The sequence below is a fragment of the Oryx dammah genome, unplaced genomic scaffold (genome assembly GCF_014754425.2).
Source record: "Oryx dammah isolate SB20612 unplaced genomic scaffold, SCBI_Odam_1.1 HiC_scaffold_2, whole genome shotgun sequence".
NCBI lineage: Eukaryota > Metazoa > Chordata > Mammalia > Artiodactyla > Bovidae > Oryx > Oryx dammah.
Genome location: NW_024070186.1, coordinates 157,467,691 through 157,483,338, shown reverse-complemented (window position 1 = coordinate 157,483,338; position 15,648 = coordinate 157,467,691). Strand labels below are relative to the sequence as shown.

At 49.6% G+C, this 15,648-nt stretch overlaps 1 protein-coding gene across 4 annotated transcripts in view; it reads left to right on the top strand.

Moving 5' to 3' along the window:
- The window catches only part of LUC7L (LUC7 like), a 29,343-nt gene extending 13,944 nt beyond the window's left edge, over positions 1 to 15,399 (top strand). For 3 of the 4 annotated variants that reach the window (XM_040229162.1, XM_040229189.1, XM_040229173.1), the window contains 7 exons: positions 3,167 to 3,277; positions 4,249 to 4,392; positions 7,668 to 7,844; positions 10,274 to 10,362; positions 13,881 to 13,910; positions 14,268 to 14,435; positions 15,056 to 15,399. In XM_040229162.1, the coding sequence (XP_040085096.1) occupies positions 3,167 to 3,277; positions 4,249 to 4,392; positions 7,668 to 7,844; positions 10,274 to 10,362; positions 13,881 to 13,910; positions 14,268 to 14,435; positions 15,056 to 15,197 (861 nt within the window). In that variant the 3' untranslated portion in view covers positions 15,198 to 15,399. Of the gene's footprint in view, positions 1 to 271; positions 2,779 to 3,166; positions 3,278 to 4,248; positions 4,393 to 7,667; positions 7,845 to 10,273; positions 10,363 to 13,880; positions 13,911 to 14,267; positions 14,436 to 15,055 lie in introns of those variants that run through there. The other variant, XM_040229181.1, reaches the window with a different exon arrangement.
- The last annotated feature ends 249 nt before the right edge of the window (positions 15,400 to 15,648 follow it).

The following is a 15,648-nucleotide window of genomic DNA, read 5'->3' as shown; positions in this document are numbered from 1 at the left end:
CCCAGAGCTAGTCAGGTGTTGAGTTTCTTTTCTTCCCTTTGGAGATGATGTGGAACCTGAGGGGCGTGTATCTCACTTTTCTTAAAACACAAGTAATAGTCCCCTGGACACATGCTCTGTCTGCCTGCTCTTCCCTCATCTCGATTTAATTTTCAGCATATATCTCAGATTACTCCACCCTTTTTGTGGTGGCATAATATTCCAGAGGATGGGTGTCTGTTTCATAGGACTAGTTGATGGACCAAGTAACTTGCCCAGGGTTGGACAGGGCCTGTTGATGGTCATAGTGCTGCAGTACACATCAGCACATTGTGAGTGTGTCTAGGAAAGATCCCTAGAGGCGGGACTGTCCGCCCAGAAAGGTTGTGCTTTGTCATTTTGGTGGCTAGTGCCACCAAGCTCTCCAGAGGGTGAGTGCTGCCCCCAGTGGCACCTGGGAGTTCCCATTTTCACGTCTTCACTAACAGAGCGAGTTACCAAACTTCCAGTTTTTGCCAGTCGGAGAGGTTTAAGCAGGTATTTCTTTGTGGGCCTGTCAGGGTTGTCATAAAGGTATTTCTTTGTGTAGGTATACCCTGCTTAGACCCTCAACTTTAGCTGGTGGCTGGCTCCTCCACCCAAAACTTGGGTTACCTGGGGGAAATTACCTCATCATTGTCTCTTTCTAGTCCGCACAGCCTCGGCCTGACCACCCCAGGACCTGGCCTTAGTTTCTTGAGAGAGTTACACCAGGAGTTCCTTAGGAGAGGGAGTAGGTCAGCTGTGTAAATGCATCTCAAGTATCTCAACTTGGATGCGGACACACAGAGCACTGTTAACTCACTGTTCATATGTGGAAAATGTAAACGTTTTTCTCTATTCAGTGAAAATGTAGTTCACCTTTTCCCCACATTGATTTCCTTTGAGATGTAACAGGTTCCTAGAGCAACACACCATCTCACCTAATGGGACCACTGCTCTCTGTCTTACAGGTGTGTAGTGTGGCAGTCACACTTTCCCTTAGGTCCGGGGTTAGAGTCCCTGTCCAACCCTGGGCAAGTTACTTTGCCCTTTTCTAGTTTCTATGTATGGGGCTGGTGAGTACTGCCTCAGCTGTGAGGGCCAAGCGTAGGAACTGTGGAGGCGGATCCCAGGAGTCCTTGCCTCCTGACGCTGTCCCTCAGAACTCTGGAGACTGCTTCCTTTCCTTCATCTGGGAGTTGGTGCCTGGAGAGCCTCGGATGGCTGTCCCGAGGCATGTGTTTGCACTGACTGTTCTGCTGGCAGCACGGGCTCCTCTCAGGCTTGCCGATGCTGCTGGGCAGGAGGGTCAGGGAGAGCACCTCACAGTCATGGGGGGTCAGGGACAGCCTCAGCAGCAGTGAGACCTGTGCACCCCCATGAGCTCAACCCCCTACAGTATGTGGTTCATCACACCACCCCTGAATTACAGAGTAGAGGTGCATGACTTCCTAGTAAGTGGTGGGTTGTCAGTAGCACTTAATTTGTAGGTTTGAATACCTTCTTTGTAAATTTTATTTTCATCATTTAAACCTGCTTTTTGATTTGGGAAGCAAAATGAAATTGAGAAGCACATTGAAGAGAAGGAGGGGCAGCAAAACAGAGCCATCTTGTAAAGAACATTCAGTTGAGATGTCTCTGCATTCTGCCTGTTCTGTGCTGCGAAGTTTACCGTTTTATTGTTAGCTGATCACATGTCTGAGTCCATAGCCAGTTTATATTCTGTGTAAGGTGCCGTGGTTCTTTGCTTGGTAAAGGCACTGGCAGAATTGCCCACTCGAACCCTGATGAGCAGAGTCTTGGTTCCGTGTCGGGTGTGAGGTTGCTCTCTGGAGAGGCAGTAGAGGAACTCTGTACCCAGGTCTCAGCACATGTGCGCAGGCGGCCCCGGGGCCTCTTGGGCTGGTCCGCCAGGAGCCCTTGTCCCTAAGAGCATGGGCAGTGCCTGACTTGCACTTTGATCCTGTCAAGTCCCCACCTTGTCAGCAGAGCTGGTCAGCTCAACATCCTTCCAGGAAATGCAGTGCATGCGTGCCAACGAATGCCAGTCACTGGCTTTCCTGATGGTTTGATTTGAGCATAGTGAAATGTTCATCGAGAATATTTGAGGACCAATAATAGGAAGGAGGTCTTTAGCTCCAGGAGTGTGGAGTCGGGGCAAGTTTTCCTTGGTGGACCGCAGGTGTAGCGCTATCACAGAGCCTCTTCCCTGTCTTGAAAAACGGGGATCCCATTGTCAACGCTGACCACATCTGGAGGCAGGGACATAGGTCATCACTTCTTGGTCCCTTGGCCTGACTTTCATCTGCCTTATTACTGTTTGCACCCAGAGCTTTCCTGGCTCTGCTCACCCTGTCTAATCCCGTCACCCGCTCCCAGTGTCACTTGCTGTCTGTGTAACACGCCCCTGCGTCAGCAGCGTGGGACCTGCTGCCCAGCACTGATTGGTCCTAGCCTGGAGATTGGAAAAGGGTGTCCTGTTTGTATGTTTATCTGGTTATGTTGGGGCCTTGACTAGTTACAGCAAGTTAACTGCTTAGCATATATGGCCACTTATTGATTAGTATTTTATTGTTTTCCACCAACTCTTTTCAGAGTGTCTTTTCCTTTATCTCTTTGGGTAAGTAGTAACCTGTCTTCCCACTACTTTAGATGGTAGGCCATAACTGAACGTGTTCACCGCTCAAGTAACACTTGTTCTATTTTGTTTTGAGGTGGAAGGGGGATCTCTACCCTCAGAACATGAGGGAATAATATTTACGTGGCTCACAAAGACCAGTGAGTACATCTGCACCCCCCGCCTCACCAGTGGAGGGCCTCTGACATAATAACACGGCCTAACCTCTCCTGTCCCTCAGAACAGTTAGTTATGCCAGGTGTTTCAACTTCCTTTAGAATTTCTTGAAATTGTTGAGGGATGGGGGTTCTTTGACACATTTGAAGATAAATCAGATGAGAAGACCATACTTGTGCACGGTCGTTTGGTTTAACAAAGCCCCTTGACTGAATGTGATTGTGGACGTGTTAGCAGTAGTGTAGCTGCAGATTTTCCCACTGAACCGACAGGCCTTAAGAACCAAGCCAGGACTGCACTTCCTGTCGAACACATGAGCTCTGAGGTCACAGGCAGGTCACTGACTGGAGTCCTCTGCCTCTCCTGAGCTAGGCGATGGATCACTTGGAGTCCTTCATCGCTGAGTGTGATCGGAGAACGGAGCTTGCCAAGAAACGGCTGGCAGAGACCCAGGAGGAGATCAGTGCAGAAGTTTCTGCAAAGGTATGCGGGGAGGGAGGCCTGCACCTCAGGTTGTTGGTATCAAAGCGGGGCTGGGACCTGTCAGTGCCGAGGGCGCATTTTGGGGTGGACGGTGGGTGTCTACTGCCCTGGCTGTTGGAGGGAAGGAGGGAAGCTGTCACCAAGCTCGAAGCCTGTCACTGCGCTGTGCATATGTCGTAAAGTTACTTGATCCACCTCCATGCACAGAACAGGAAATAGGTAAGTTAGCAGGGAAATGGTTAGATTCTGGTGTGTCTGTGTCACAGAAGAAGAAAGCAGACCTGGTGAAATCGGCACATGTATCATTTAGAAGGCCTTGCCCCTCTTGAGTGAGTTCTCTTCAGTGTTCTTTTCTCCTTTCAGTTTTATGAAAGGATTTCTTAGGAGATAGACAGTTTTTAACTAGCCCAGTGGTGCTGTTTATTTCTGAAAGAAACTCCCAGTGATTAATCATTTTGCTTAAAGGGTAAGTAATGTATGTGTTTAGGCTCACACATTTTGTTCCCCTCACCTGGAGACTGAGCTGTACTGGAAGGTATACAGAGTGACGGCCCGGAAGCTGGCCCACAGGACAGGCCTTACAGCCTGTGGGAGTGACAGACGTGTGTTGTTGCCTCTGCTAGGATTCATTGCAGAGATCTGTTAGGGTCTGACACTTAACGGTGGGTCTCAGTGGTGGCAGTGTGGGTGTTGTAACTGTTAGAATTCATGTCATCAGTGAAGTTTCCAGCCGTTAGTGTCTTCTCTGTGAAACAGCAGAAATGCAACGAGAAACACCCTTTGCATTAAAAAATCTTTTGTTTTTATTTTTTTAATTGGATAATTGCTTTACAGTATTGTGTTGGTTTTTGCCATACAACAGCACAACTCAGTCATAACTATACACACACACACCACCACCCCTTCAGCCTCCGTCCCAGCTCTTGTCTTTTGTTTTTAGATGTCTTACCTGGCTGTCTCTTTCTCTCCAGGCAGAAAAAGTACATGAATTGAACGAAGAAATAGGAAAGCTTCTTGCTAAAGCTGAGCAGCTGGGAGCTGAAGGAAATGTGGATGAATCACAGAAGATTCTCATGGAAGTGGAGAAAGTCCGTGCAAAGAAAAAAGAAGCTGAGGTTGGTGAGGAAAATGTCTTAAAGAGGGAAGAAACATAGTAACTTCGGAGAGCTGACCATTGGACTAAAACTGAGCCATGCTTCCATTTTCTTGAATATCGAGGAGTTGGAAGTAGGGTGATAATGTCAGGATGGTACAGTTTCAAGTCAGCCCACCCTGGGGTTTGTGTCTTCGCTGCTCACTTGACCCCTGAGGCCTCAGACTGGGCACTTTGCGCTCTGAGCATCACCCCCACGTGTAGAGTGCATCCTGAGCTTAGCTTGTCCATGTTAGTGAGCACCTCCGGTCTGTGTCCGTCTGCTTCCAGGAAGGGCCCAGCGTACAAGGTGTTCAGCTGATGTGATGGGGCTGACTGGCTTTGCAGTTGCTGTGAAGAGAGGCCTCAGGTTATTAGTGACTCTGTGCCTTCAGGAGAGAGACTCCTGCAGGTTATGGGCAGCACCCAGGTGGTGTCCTTGGGCTGCCAGGCCAGGACTCTGCTGTGTGGTGCAGAAGCTGAGTCCAGGACTGTCTGGACTGTTTCCTCTGTTGGGTTTTCTGCTTCTCAGATCCTCACCTCTGGAGTGGAGGTGGCCTAGATTGACTTTGAGAATGGTGGGAAGGTTAGAGTCGGGGAGAGAGGGACGGGAGTTCCTGTGGGCCAGGCAGAATGCATGTGAGCACTGGCTAAGATTCACTCTGATGAAGACGGGCGCTCAAAAGAAATGAGGTCTCAGTTTAAGAGTGACTTGGGGTGCAGGGGATGTTCAGGTAGGGCAGGGTGATCCTGAAGGCCATTTGCTGAGACCCAGACAGAAGATTGTTTGGATGGTGGATGGAGACATGATGGCAGAGTGGGCAACGTGCCAGCACAGGGCTGGTTTTGGTTGTTGCTGGTCCCCTGGCTCCTTGTGGCACCTGAGACGAAGTGGAGCTCAGTGATGACAGCTGAACACTGCCGAGTGCCCACTGAGGCAGTGACATGTGCGTGGGGAGTCCCAGGTCCTGCATCGGAATCCTTTCATAGGATCCAAACCTCTGTGTATTTAAAGGGAAAATTTGAGTATATGGAGTCAGGCTCCCTGGGTTGCTGACAGTACCCAGCAGAAAGGCCAGAGAAGGAAGGAGTTCTGTAGCCTTTTAGTGAATCCGGAGGCTGAGCCTTCCTGCTGTGAGGAGCAGAGCAGACACCAGAAACCTGTGTGGTGGATCCGAGACTTGAAATAATGTAGATGCGGGGTTCACCACTCGGATGTCTGCAGACAGCCCCAAGGGCAGCAGGAGTCAGATACACACGGGGACTCCAGGCGCCTTGCTTCGGCCACTGTCCCTTTCCTTATCGCCTGAGTGCCCCCCTTACTTAAAGCTAACAGACAAGACAGGGTGGCTTGGCGGGGGAAGCCTCTGCTGTGCTGGTCTGGGTAGCGTCCACCCTGCCCTCAGTGGCAGGCAAGGCTGTCTGGTATCCTAAGCAGTGGAGCGGGAGGGGCGCTGTGTGCTTTTTACCTGGTTTCCCGCAGTGGTTCTGTCTTAAAAAACTGTAAGCCAGCATCCCATCCCAGAACAGCTACTGAGTGGCCGCTCGCCACCTGTAGATCCTGCCTGCTGCCTTGACAGCACACCCACTTCTCTGACCACCAGTCTGCCCTTCATTCTTAGCGTTTGCTCATTTTAAGAACATTGCATAATGGATTCACACAGTATGTAACCTTTAGGGATTGACTTTTTTTCCACTCTGCCTAGAATTTATTTTGAAGGATATTAGAGGATGGTATTCGTAATTTCAAAACTACTGAAAGGTGTAGAATATTATCTCAGATTACTCTTACCCACCACGTTTAGTGTTTCTCGTTAAGCTGTTTGACTCTTAAGGAAAGAAGCCACACCGTAATGGAAATCTGAGCTCCTGGTCTTTCTGCCTCTGTCCCCAGAGGCGTTCGTGTGCGTTCATTGCATACCTGTGCTCATAAACCATGTGCGTCCCTGGCAGGCTTGTAGGTGTCCCGCGTCGGTGCTGCAGGTCCTCCCACCCGGGCAGCGCTCTCCAGGCTGCTGTAGGCAGATGGGTGCAGTTTGTTTACTGCTGCGGGATTGCATTTTAGGGGCGCATGGCTGTTTGTCCATGGGTGGTTTTCCAGGTCACCGATGGTTTCTCATCTCACGGCTGGTTCTGTGTGTCCAGCGATGTGCTCGTGTGAGGGATGTTTCTGGTAACCCCACCTTTACAGACAGGCTGCCGCCACAGTAACCATGCTGCACGGGCGCCAGCGTCAGGGTATAGGACAGCCTGGTGTTCTGTGTCTCCGTCAGTCTAGTGAGTGACATGATGTCTTATTTTAACCTGCATTTTTTAGGGAATGTTTTGAATGTATGAATTAATGAAGATTATTACATTGTCTTTTCTTTAAGGACAAATGTTGAAATGCATCCCTCAACCTAGATTTTGAAGGAGTGTGTTGATTTGAGTACAGGCAGCCATCACTGTGTCCTGGGTCATTTTCTTTTGTATTCATGTGTTTTCCTTTGAGGCAGAGTGGCTCCCTGTGACGAGACTCAGACCACACTGGCTGCTGGGCAGGGGTAGGGGGTGTGTGTGCGCTTTGTTCCATTCCCTTAGGCACATTTCCTCTTTTGAAGAGATGTCTGGTGTGTTTCTCCTTCCAGATTTTAGGTTTCAGGGCTGCATTGGGCATATCTGGACACTGGGACAGACTCTGTGGATGCTTTGTGCTTTGCCTGTCTGTCTGGTGTGATTAGGGTGCTGTGTCAGTCTGGTCTTCACAGAGCTCCGCCATGTCTGGTGTGATCAGGGTCGCCGTGAGGGGCCTGTACTCTGGCCTTCACAGAGCTCTCCTCCATTGCAGGGACTCCCCTTCCCCGCTGGCCTTCAGCACACAGTCTCCCATGTGTCTCAGTGTTCTGAATATCCCTCACTGCTTTGAAATCATGACTCTTAGTTCATCTCTTAAAGAAACATTTTAAATTGGATTACAATTTAATTACAATTTATTGAAATTAAATTACAATTTAATCACAAGTATCTGAAGCTTTGTAAATGATTCAGGTTTATGTATTTTGAAATCATCTTTGGGGAATTTCCTGGTGGTTCAGTGGTTAGTACTTGGCACTTCACTGCCAGGGCCTGGGGTTCAGTCTCTAGTCTGTGAATTAAAGTCCCGCAAGCTGGGCAGCTAAAAATAAAAGTCACCTCCCGTCATGTACTTCATTTTAGGGGTTGAGTGGACAGTGGCATTTGAGTTAACCTCACTTGGATCACTCTTTTCCTGCTCTCCAGGAAGAATACAGAAATTCCATGCCTGCGTCCAGTTTTCAGCAACAGAAGCTTCGTGTCTGTGAGGTCTGTTCGGCCTACCTTGGCCTCCATGACAATGACCGTCGTCTGGCAGACCACTTCGGGGGCAAGTTGCACTTGGGATTCATTCAGATCCGTGAGAAGCTCGATCAGCTAAGGGTACGGTAAAGTGCTGTGTTTCTGAAGAAGCCTGCGAAGTCGCGATCGTCTTCATGGCTCTCTGCTTGGAGCAAGCCTTGTGTTCTTTTTTTGTTGGTGGAGGTATCGGGCCTTGGTTTTATACCTTAGCTTTACAGTGAGCTACTCAGGTGTCATCACTGTGTTCCCTGAGATCTCAGAATCCAACAGGGCCTGGGATGTTTGTTTAGTCTACTACCCCTTGTTTATGGATAACAATGGCAGAATTCATCCCAGGTACAGGGAACTCGTGCACCCCTCTGGAAACACTTCTCTTTGGAGGTGAGAGAGAGCCAGGAGCCTGTGGTTTTTCTCTTTGGGCGAAGGCAGACCTCTGGAGTGTGGTCAGGCTAGAAACATAAGGTGATGGGGCTTTTTCTGGTGGCCCTGCCCCACGGCTGGATGCCCCGTCCCTTCCTTGGGGCTCCTTGTTTTCCTGGGTTAGACTACAGCATTCGACGTCCTGGATATGGAATGCTGAGAAGGAAAATAAAGCAACTTTGGGATAAGTTGAATTGTTTTCAGACTGATGAAACCTCCCTGGCTGTGTACTAGGATGCTGGGAAATATGCAGGCCTTTCCTCCAGAAGCCCGAAATCCAGAAGGACAGACATGTGGCCCCTAACTATAGGCCACCTTGACAGTCAAGGCCTCAGGCCACCTGTGGCCCCAGGAAGGGGCAGTGGGTGGCGCCCTTACGCCCAGGGAGGGTCCCGGGAGGTGGTGTGCGCTCAGACTGGAGAGGGAGCCGGTTGCAGGCTCACCGCTGGTCTTGAGCATCTCCTGTGCTTCCGGTGGAATTCTGAAAAGTGATACTTCCTGTCACACGGTTTTACGTTGGAAATTTTTTTATAAGTTTATGGTATAAAATATAAACATATATTCTATGTAGCTGCTGCTGCTGCTAAGTCACTTCAGTCATGTTCAACTCTGTGCGACCCCATAGACGGCAGCCCACCAGGCTCCCCCGTCCCTGGGATTCTCCAGGCAAGAACACTGGAGTGGGTTGCCGTTTCCTTCTCCAATGCATGAAAGCTAATATAGTATAAATAATAATTTGGTGGCAGCTACCATCTTCATAAAAAATCTATTCCTTATATTCCTATTTTCCTTTAAATTGTCATTCCATTCCATAGCATCCCAGAATCTTGCCCTAATGTTTCTTATACCTGAAAGCCTTTTTTTTTTTTTTTTTTACATCACCATACATTGAAACTTCTTTCCCTGAAATCTTTAGAACTTAAGTATTCACTAATCTAAAAATTGTATTTTGTTATTGTGGTTATGAGCAGTATTTAGTTGATAGAACAGTATAGCCAAGTTGCAGATTTCAATAAATAGCTATTACACTATCAGCAGGAAAGGTTGCTTGGAAGTGCACCTCTTAACCATGAGGAGAGTGGGAGCTATGTGACCGGTTCGGAGAGGGCTTCAGTCAGTGGTCCCGGCCGTGTGCACGCCTGCAGGTCCTGCACTTAGATGTATGCGGCGGAGGGAGGTGGGGAAGAGTGAGGACTTGCCTGTGGGGGTACCTAATGTTTCAGGGAGTAGGGAGGGTTTGGGGAGGAGCTGATGCTACCCCCAGGCTGGTTCTTGGGCAGGGTGCGTGGAGGCCGAGGTGCTGGGACAGCATCTTTGTGTCCTGCTCCCAGTGTTTTATGTATGATGTCAGAGGGCAGAGCTAGAGGAGCCGCACAGGGGAGCTTGGGCGCAGATGCTTCGAGGTCACACACAGACACACATGCACCCCCAGCCGTGCCCTTTCTTCCTGGGGGCCTGGCTTTTGTCAGCACTGATATTTTAGGTCATGCTGTATGCCCTCCTGGACCTTGTCTTCTGGCTCTGGATACCTCCCCATCCCCAGGGGGAGGTGAGGAGGCCGTCTTCTCAGCAGCATGAGATGGTATGAAAGGCTCCGAGTGGGTTTTGGGGTGCTCCAGTGGCAGGGTCTCCAGGCCATCTCCTGTCCCCTCCGTCCCTCCATGTCCACCACAACCCATCCCCAGGACAGGCGGCAACAAGGCTGGGTACCTTGGCTTCCCTCAGCAAGATGTGCTTGATCAAATACACATGTTCTCCTTCACATAAAGTTTGTGGGGTTTTCTTTGGGTAAAAACCTTAACTTTCTTGATTGATTTGAAGTCATGTGATAAACTCTCTGTAACTTAGAAGTACAGCACCTGTTAGAATTAGTAGTTTGTCACTGAATTTATAAAACAGTTTTTATTCCATCTATTTTCTGTTGTTTAAGAGGTTTTGTTAATAAAAAGAATTGTGTTCCTGTTCCCTGAATTTCCCTAAGGTTCTTAAATCGCCAGTACTGAGGTCATGTAAACGTTCTTTGTTCAACACTGTTCACACCCTAGTGTGTCTGTGCCTCTCTCATCATCCCAGTTTTCCGTTTTATTAAGAAAACCGTGGCTGAGAAACAGGAGAAGAGAAATCAGGATCGGCTGAGGAGGCGAGAGGAGAGAGAGCGGGAGGAGCGGCTGAGCAGAAGGTGAGCCCAAGGACAGCCCCCATCCCGAGGACACCCCACCTATCCAGAGGACACCCTGCATCCCGAGGACACCCCATGTACTTGGCAGCCTTGCTGTTGCCTGTGACACTTGAGGTCTGCCAGGTACCTGGTGGCCATGAAAAGAAGCAAAAAGATTCCTGCAAGGAGGAGGCCCTGTGGCGGGATCCACCAGGGACGGGCTCGTGTGGGCCAAGGGCTGAGGGTGGTCAGGTGGGAGCGAGGAGAACCTGAGTGGCTGGGAGGATCCAGGCCCAAGAGGGGGCAGGGGCGAGCTGTGTGCTCTGGGGGCAGAGCTGATAGCATCTGCTAGCAGATGATGTGAGCTGTGCAGAGCGGGAGTGGAGGTGGCCTGGTGTGGCCGCTGATGGTGACAGAGGAGGGGAGCCTGGGAGCGGAGTTTTGGGAGAAGAGGTGGTTCTGGCCGTGTTAGGGCTGGGATGCCTGAAAGCAGCCAGGTAGGGGTGGTGGGTCTGGTCAGAGTTTGGGACAGTGTCTGGAGCCCAGAGTAGCCAGGCTCTATATTGGGCACACAGACGCCTGGAGGGATTCCTGTGTGAATAACTTGCTAACTTTTTTGTTTTTCATTATTTTAATTATGTAGCATGTTGATTATAAAGAGACTGGAACGTATAAAAATATCAAGCACAGACACGAGGGTCTTTTCACACGGGTGGCCGCCTTCGCGGGTGGCTTTGTGCACAGGTGCTTGGTCCCTGCAGCTGGCGTGCTCTTGGCTGCGCAGCGCCATCTGTGCCGTTGGCGTCACCTGTCTGTCCTCCCGCCTTTGCCCACCTTCGTTTTCCTACCTCTAACCACCAGTCTGTTCTCTCTCTGTAAGTTTGGTTCTTTTCTATTCCGCATGTAACTGGACTCATGCAGCATTTATCTCTGCCTGTCTGGCTTGTTTTACTTAGCGTAGTGCTCTCAGGGTCCATCTGTGCTGCTGCAGATGGCAGAATTCCTTATTTTTTTGTGACTGAATAACATTCCACTGTATATATACAACTACATCGTCTTTATCAGTCCATCTATCAGTGGACACTTAGATTCTCCTGTGTCTGAACTATTGTAAATAAGGCTGCAGTGACCACGGAGTATCTTCAAAATAGTGATTTAATTTCCATCCAGTGAATATCCAGAATCGGAATTGCTGGATCATATTACAGTTCCACTAATTTTCGAGACCCCTCTATCCTGTTTTTCATGATGGCTGCCCCAGTTTACGTTCCCAGCAGCAGTGCTTTCTTTTCTCCACATCCTCACCAGCACCTGTGTGTCTTGTCATTTGGTGATCGCACTCCGACAGATAGATGTGAGGTGACAGCCCGTTGTGGTTTGATTTGTATTTCCCTGATGGATAAAGTTGCGGAGCAATTTTTCATGTGCCTGTTGGTCTTTGTATGTCTTCTTTAGCAAAATACTTGTTCAGGTCCTCTGCCCATTTTTTAATCTTTTTTTTTTTCTTCTTCTTCCATTTAGAGTTGTGTGAGTTCTTTTCATATTTTGGATAAATGCTTCTTGTCAGTTACTTGATTTGTAGATATTTTCTCCCATTCAGTTGCTGTTTCATTTCGCTGATGGTTACCTTCATTGTGCAGAAGCTTTTTAGTCTGATGTAGTCCCACGTGTTGACTTTTGCTTTTGTTAACTTTGCTTTTTAATTTTAATTTTTGGTGACTTATTATAAAACTGTTTTTGAATGAGTGCTAGCGCGATCATCCTTGTATGTATGTGAGTATATATAAAGTTCCTTAGAATTCCTGGGAGAAAGGAATTTAATATATAAATACTGGTAGGTGTTAAGGAAATTATTTTCCTGGAGTTTTTATCAAATCGCCCTCTGGCCACATGGTGTGTGAGCAGCATCTTTTGTCACTTCCTTTTTCACAGGTTGAAAATTGCTGCTTAGAACAGGATGTAAAAAGTACATTCTTGTTGTCGAGTGGTTTGTTTGTTTGTTTGTTTGTTTTAATATTTACTTGGCTGCATCGGATCTTAGTTGAGGCACATAGCAAACAACAGACTGGTTCCAAATAGGAAAAAGAGTACGTCATGGCTGTATATTGTCACCCTGCTTATTTAACTTATATGCAGAGTACATCATGAGAAATGCTGGGCTGGAGGAAGCACAAGCTGGAATCAGGATTGCCAGGAGAAATATCAATAACCTCAGATATGCAGATGATACCACCCTTACGGCAGAAAGTGAAGAACTAAAGAGCCTCTTGATGAAAGTGAAAGAGGAGAGTGAAAAAGTTGGCTTAAAGCTCAACATTCAGAAAACTAAGATCATGGCATCCGGTCCCATCACTTCATGGCAGATAGATGGGGAAACAGTGGCAGACTTTATTTTTTGGGGCTCCAGAATCACTGCAGATGGTGATTGCAGCTGTGAAATTAAAAGACGCTTACTCCTTGGAAGGAAAGTTATGACCAACCTAGACAGCATATTAAAAAGCAGAGACATTAATTACTTTGCTAACAAAGGTCCGTCTAGTCAAGGCTATGGTTTTTCCAGTGGTCATGTATGGATGTGAAAGTTGGACTATGAAGAAAGCTGAGCACCGAAGAATTGATGCCTTTGAACTGTGGTGTTGGAGAAGACTCTTGAGAGTCCCTTGGACTGCAAGGAGATCCAACCAGTCCATCCTAAAGGAGATCAGTCCTGGGTGTTCATTGGAAGGACTGATGTTGAAGCTGAAACTCCAATACTTTGGCCACCTGATGCAAAGAGTTGCTCGTCGGAAAAGACTCTGATGCTGGGAGGGATTGGGGGCAGGAGAAGGGGACGACAGTGGATGAGATGGCTGGATGGCATCACCGACTCGATGGCCATGGGTTTGGGTGGACTCCGGGAGTTGGTGATGGACAGGGAGACCTGACATGCTGCAGTTCATGGGGTCGCAAGGAGTCGGACGTGACAGAGTGACTGAACTGAACTGTCTTCCTCTTATCATGTGGAATCTTTGCATCAGGCACACGGGCTCCAGAGCGCGTAGACTCAGTAGTTGTGGCACGTGGTCTTAGTTTCCCCATGGCATGTGGGATCTTAGTTCCCTGACCAGGGATTGAACTCATGTCCCCTGCATTGCAGGGTGGATTCTCAACCACTGGACCACCAGGGAAGGTCCCTCAAGTGCATTTCTTCCATTGCTGGTTGTGTACTGTTTTCCGGGAGCTCCTGCAGCATTCCCAGGAAAGTGAGCCTGTGTTTGGAGCTTGGGTGTCCTGCCCAGCCCTGCACCGTGACTATCTGTGTAGCTCGGTTGGTGTCCACTGTGAAGTTTGCAGAACCACTGGTTCAGCTCAGTGCAGCATGGACCCCTGGGTGGTGGTCTCTTCCTTCTCCCTCCAACAGATGGGGGTCCCGGGGTGGGCCTCAAAACAGGTCCTGTGGGAAGTTGACCCTCATCACCATGTGGACGTGGGGCACCTCCCCTCAGCTGTAAGGAATTGGGCTGTTTTTGGGAAATTACTCATCTTTTTTTCCATTTTAGGTCTGGATCAAGAACAAGAGATCGCAGGAGGTAGGTTTTCCATTGATACATTCTCAGTAAGATGTCCTTTTCCACGTGCTTTTTTCTTGATACTTAGCCTTTATAACTTGGCATTTGTTGTCTGGGGTCAGGGCTGGTCACGAAGGGCACAGGACATGGGTTAGGAGAGCCCTGTTGGGGCACAGTGCAGTGTGGCGTAGGTGTTCACTGTCAGTGAGAAGGATGATCAGAAAGTTCCTGGCATGTTTCCGGAAGCATCGGTGGGGAGAGTCTGGCCAGTTATTTGTGACCAGGGTGGCGTTGAGGGGATGATTGTGAACCCGGGTTCCAAGTCTGGGAGGAGAGACCAGATACAGCAGTAAGGTGTAAGCACAGCCTCTGTTGCAGGTCGCGCTCCCGGGACCGACGACGTAGGCGGTCGAGGTCGACTTCTAGAGAGCGGCGGAAGTCGTCCCGCTCCCGGTCTCGGGACAGACACCGGCGCCACCGAAGTCGCTCCCGGAGCCACAGCCGCGGCCATCGCCGAGCATCCAGGGACCGGAGCTCAAAATACAAGTAACTACTCTGCTCCTTCAGTATCTGCTGCAGGAGTTGAGCCCTGCTCTGTGCGCCAGGCCCTTGGGGCTGTCACCCAGGGACTGAGCGTTGATGCCTTGAGGATCCTGACGGGAACCAGGGCTCTGGGAGTCCACCTGCTGGGGGCAGCAGGTGGCTTCAGGGCTGGACAGTTGAGAGCTGCAGAGGTGTCACGTGTAGGCGAGGCCATGCTTGGGCTGCACGTGCACTGCCACTTTGGTGCACACAGCCCTGATAGGCTGCTCACCTCGCTTGTGGTGACTTAAAAAAAAAACACACTGCTAATGACCATATTCTGAGATGACCACTGTTCGCTTTGGTAATACTTTTTCTCCATTGTGTTTTTACATAATGGATCAACTCATGCTGTATTTTCCTTTGCACTGTTTACATTTTAGTGAAAGCTGTTCCTGTTACTAGAACCCTCTGAAAATGCCACTCTGTGTTAGCTGCCCGGCCCTCCCTATGCGGTCCTGCTTGGCCCTCCCAGCTGTGTGGGTCTTCCCTTCCCTCGCGTGGAGGGTCCACGGTGTCAGTGCCTGGGGAGCACCCAGGAGGGAGGGCCAGCCCTCGATGTGCCTCTGGTTCCCTTTTCCCAGGTTCTCCCGAGAGCGGACTTCAAGGGAGGAGTCCTGGGAGCGCGGGCGGAGTGAGCGGGGGGCCACCGACTGGAGGCTTGAGAGTGCCAACGGGAAGGCTGCATCGCGGAGGTCAGAGGAGAAGGAGGCCGGCGAGATCTGAGCCCATGCCCAGGCGCTGTAAATAGTCCGATCCACGTTTGACACGGCCTCACGTTACCCTTTCTATTTGCGGAATACAGCTCATCTTTTGTAGTTTAACATTTCTATTGTTTTGGAGCTAGCTGTAAGTTTCTAGAGGTGTACAGAGTTGCTCCTGTGTTCTGGGTTATGTCAAGTGGGAATAAACAACCTGACAGACTGCCTCCCGGCGGCCGCGGTGCATTCTCTGCTGTCCTGGCTGCACTGGACTTGGTGTGCCTTCCACAGGGTGGGGGGCACGCCCGGGTCACCTGCACGCAGCCCAGAAATGTGACTCATCCTTGGGCTCCCCTCTGCCTTATGCTCTCCCAGCCCCATGTGTCCTGAGGTCCAAGTTGTTCTCTTTCCCCCATTTCTTTGGAGGACTGCCTGTCTGGTTTGTGGTCAGCAGCCTCTGCCCAGCCCTGGAGCTC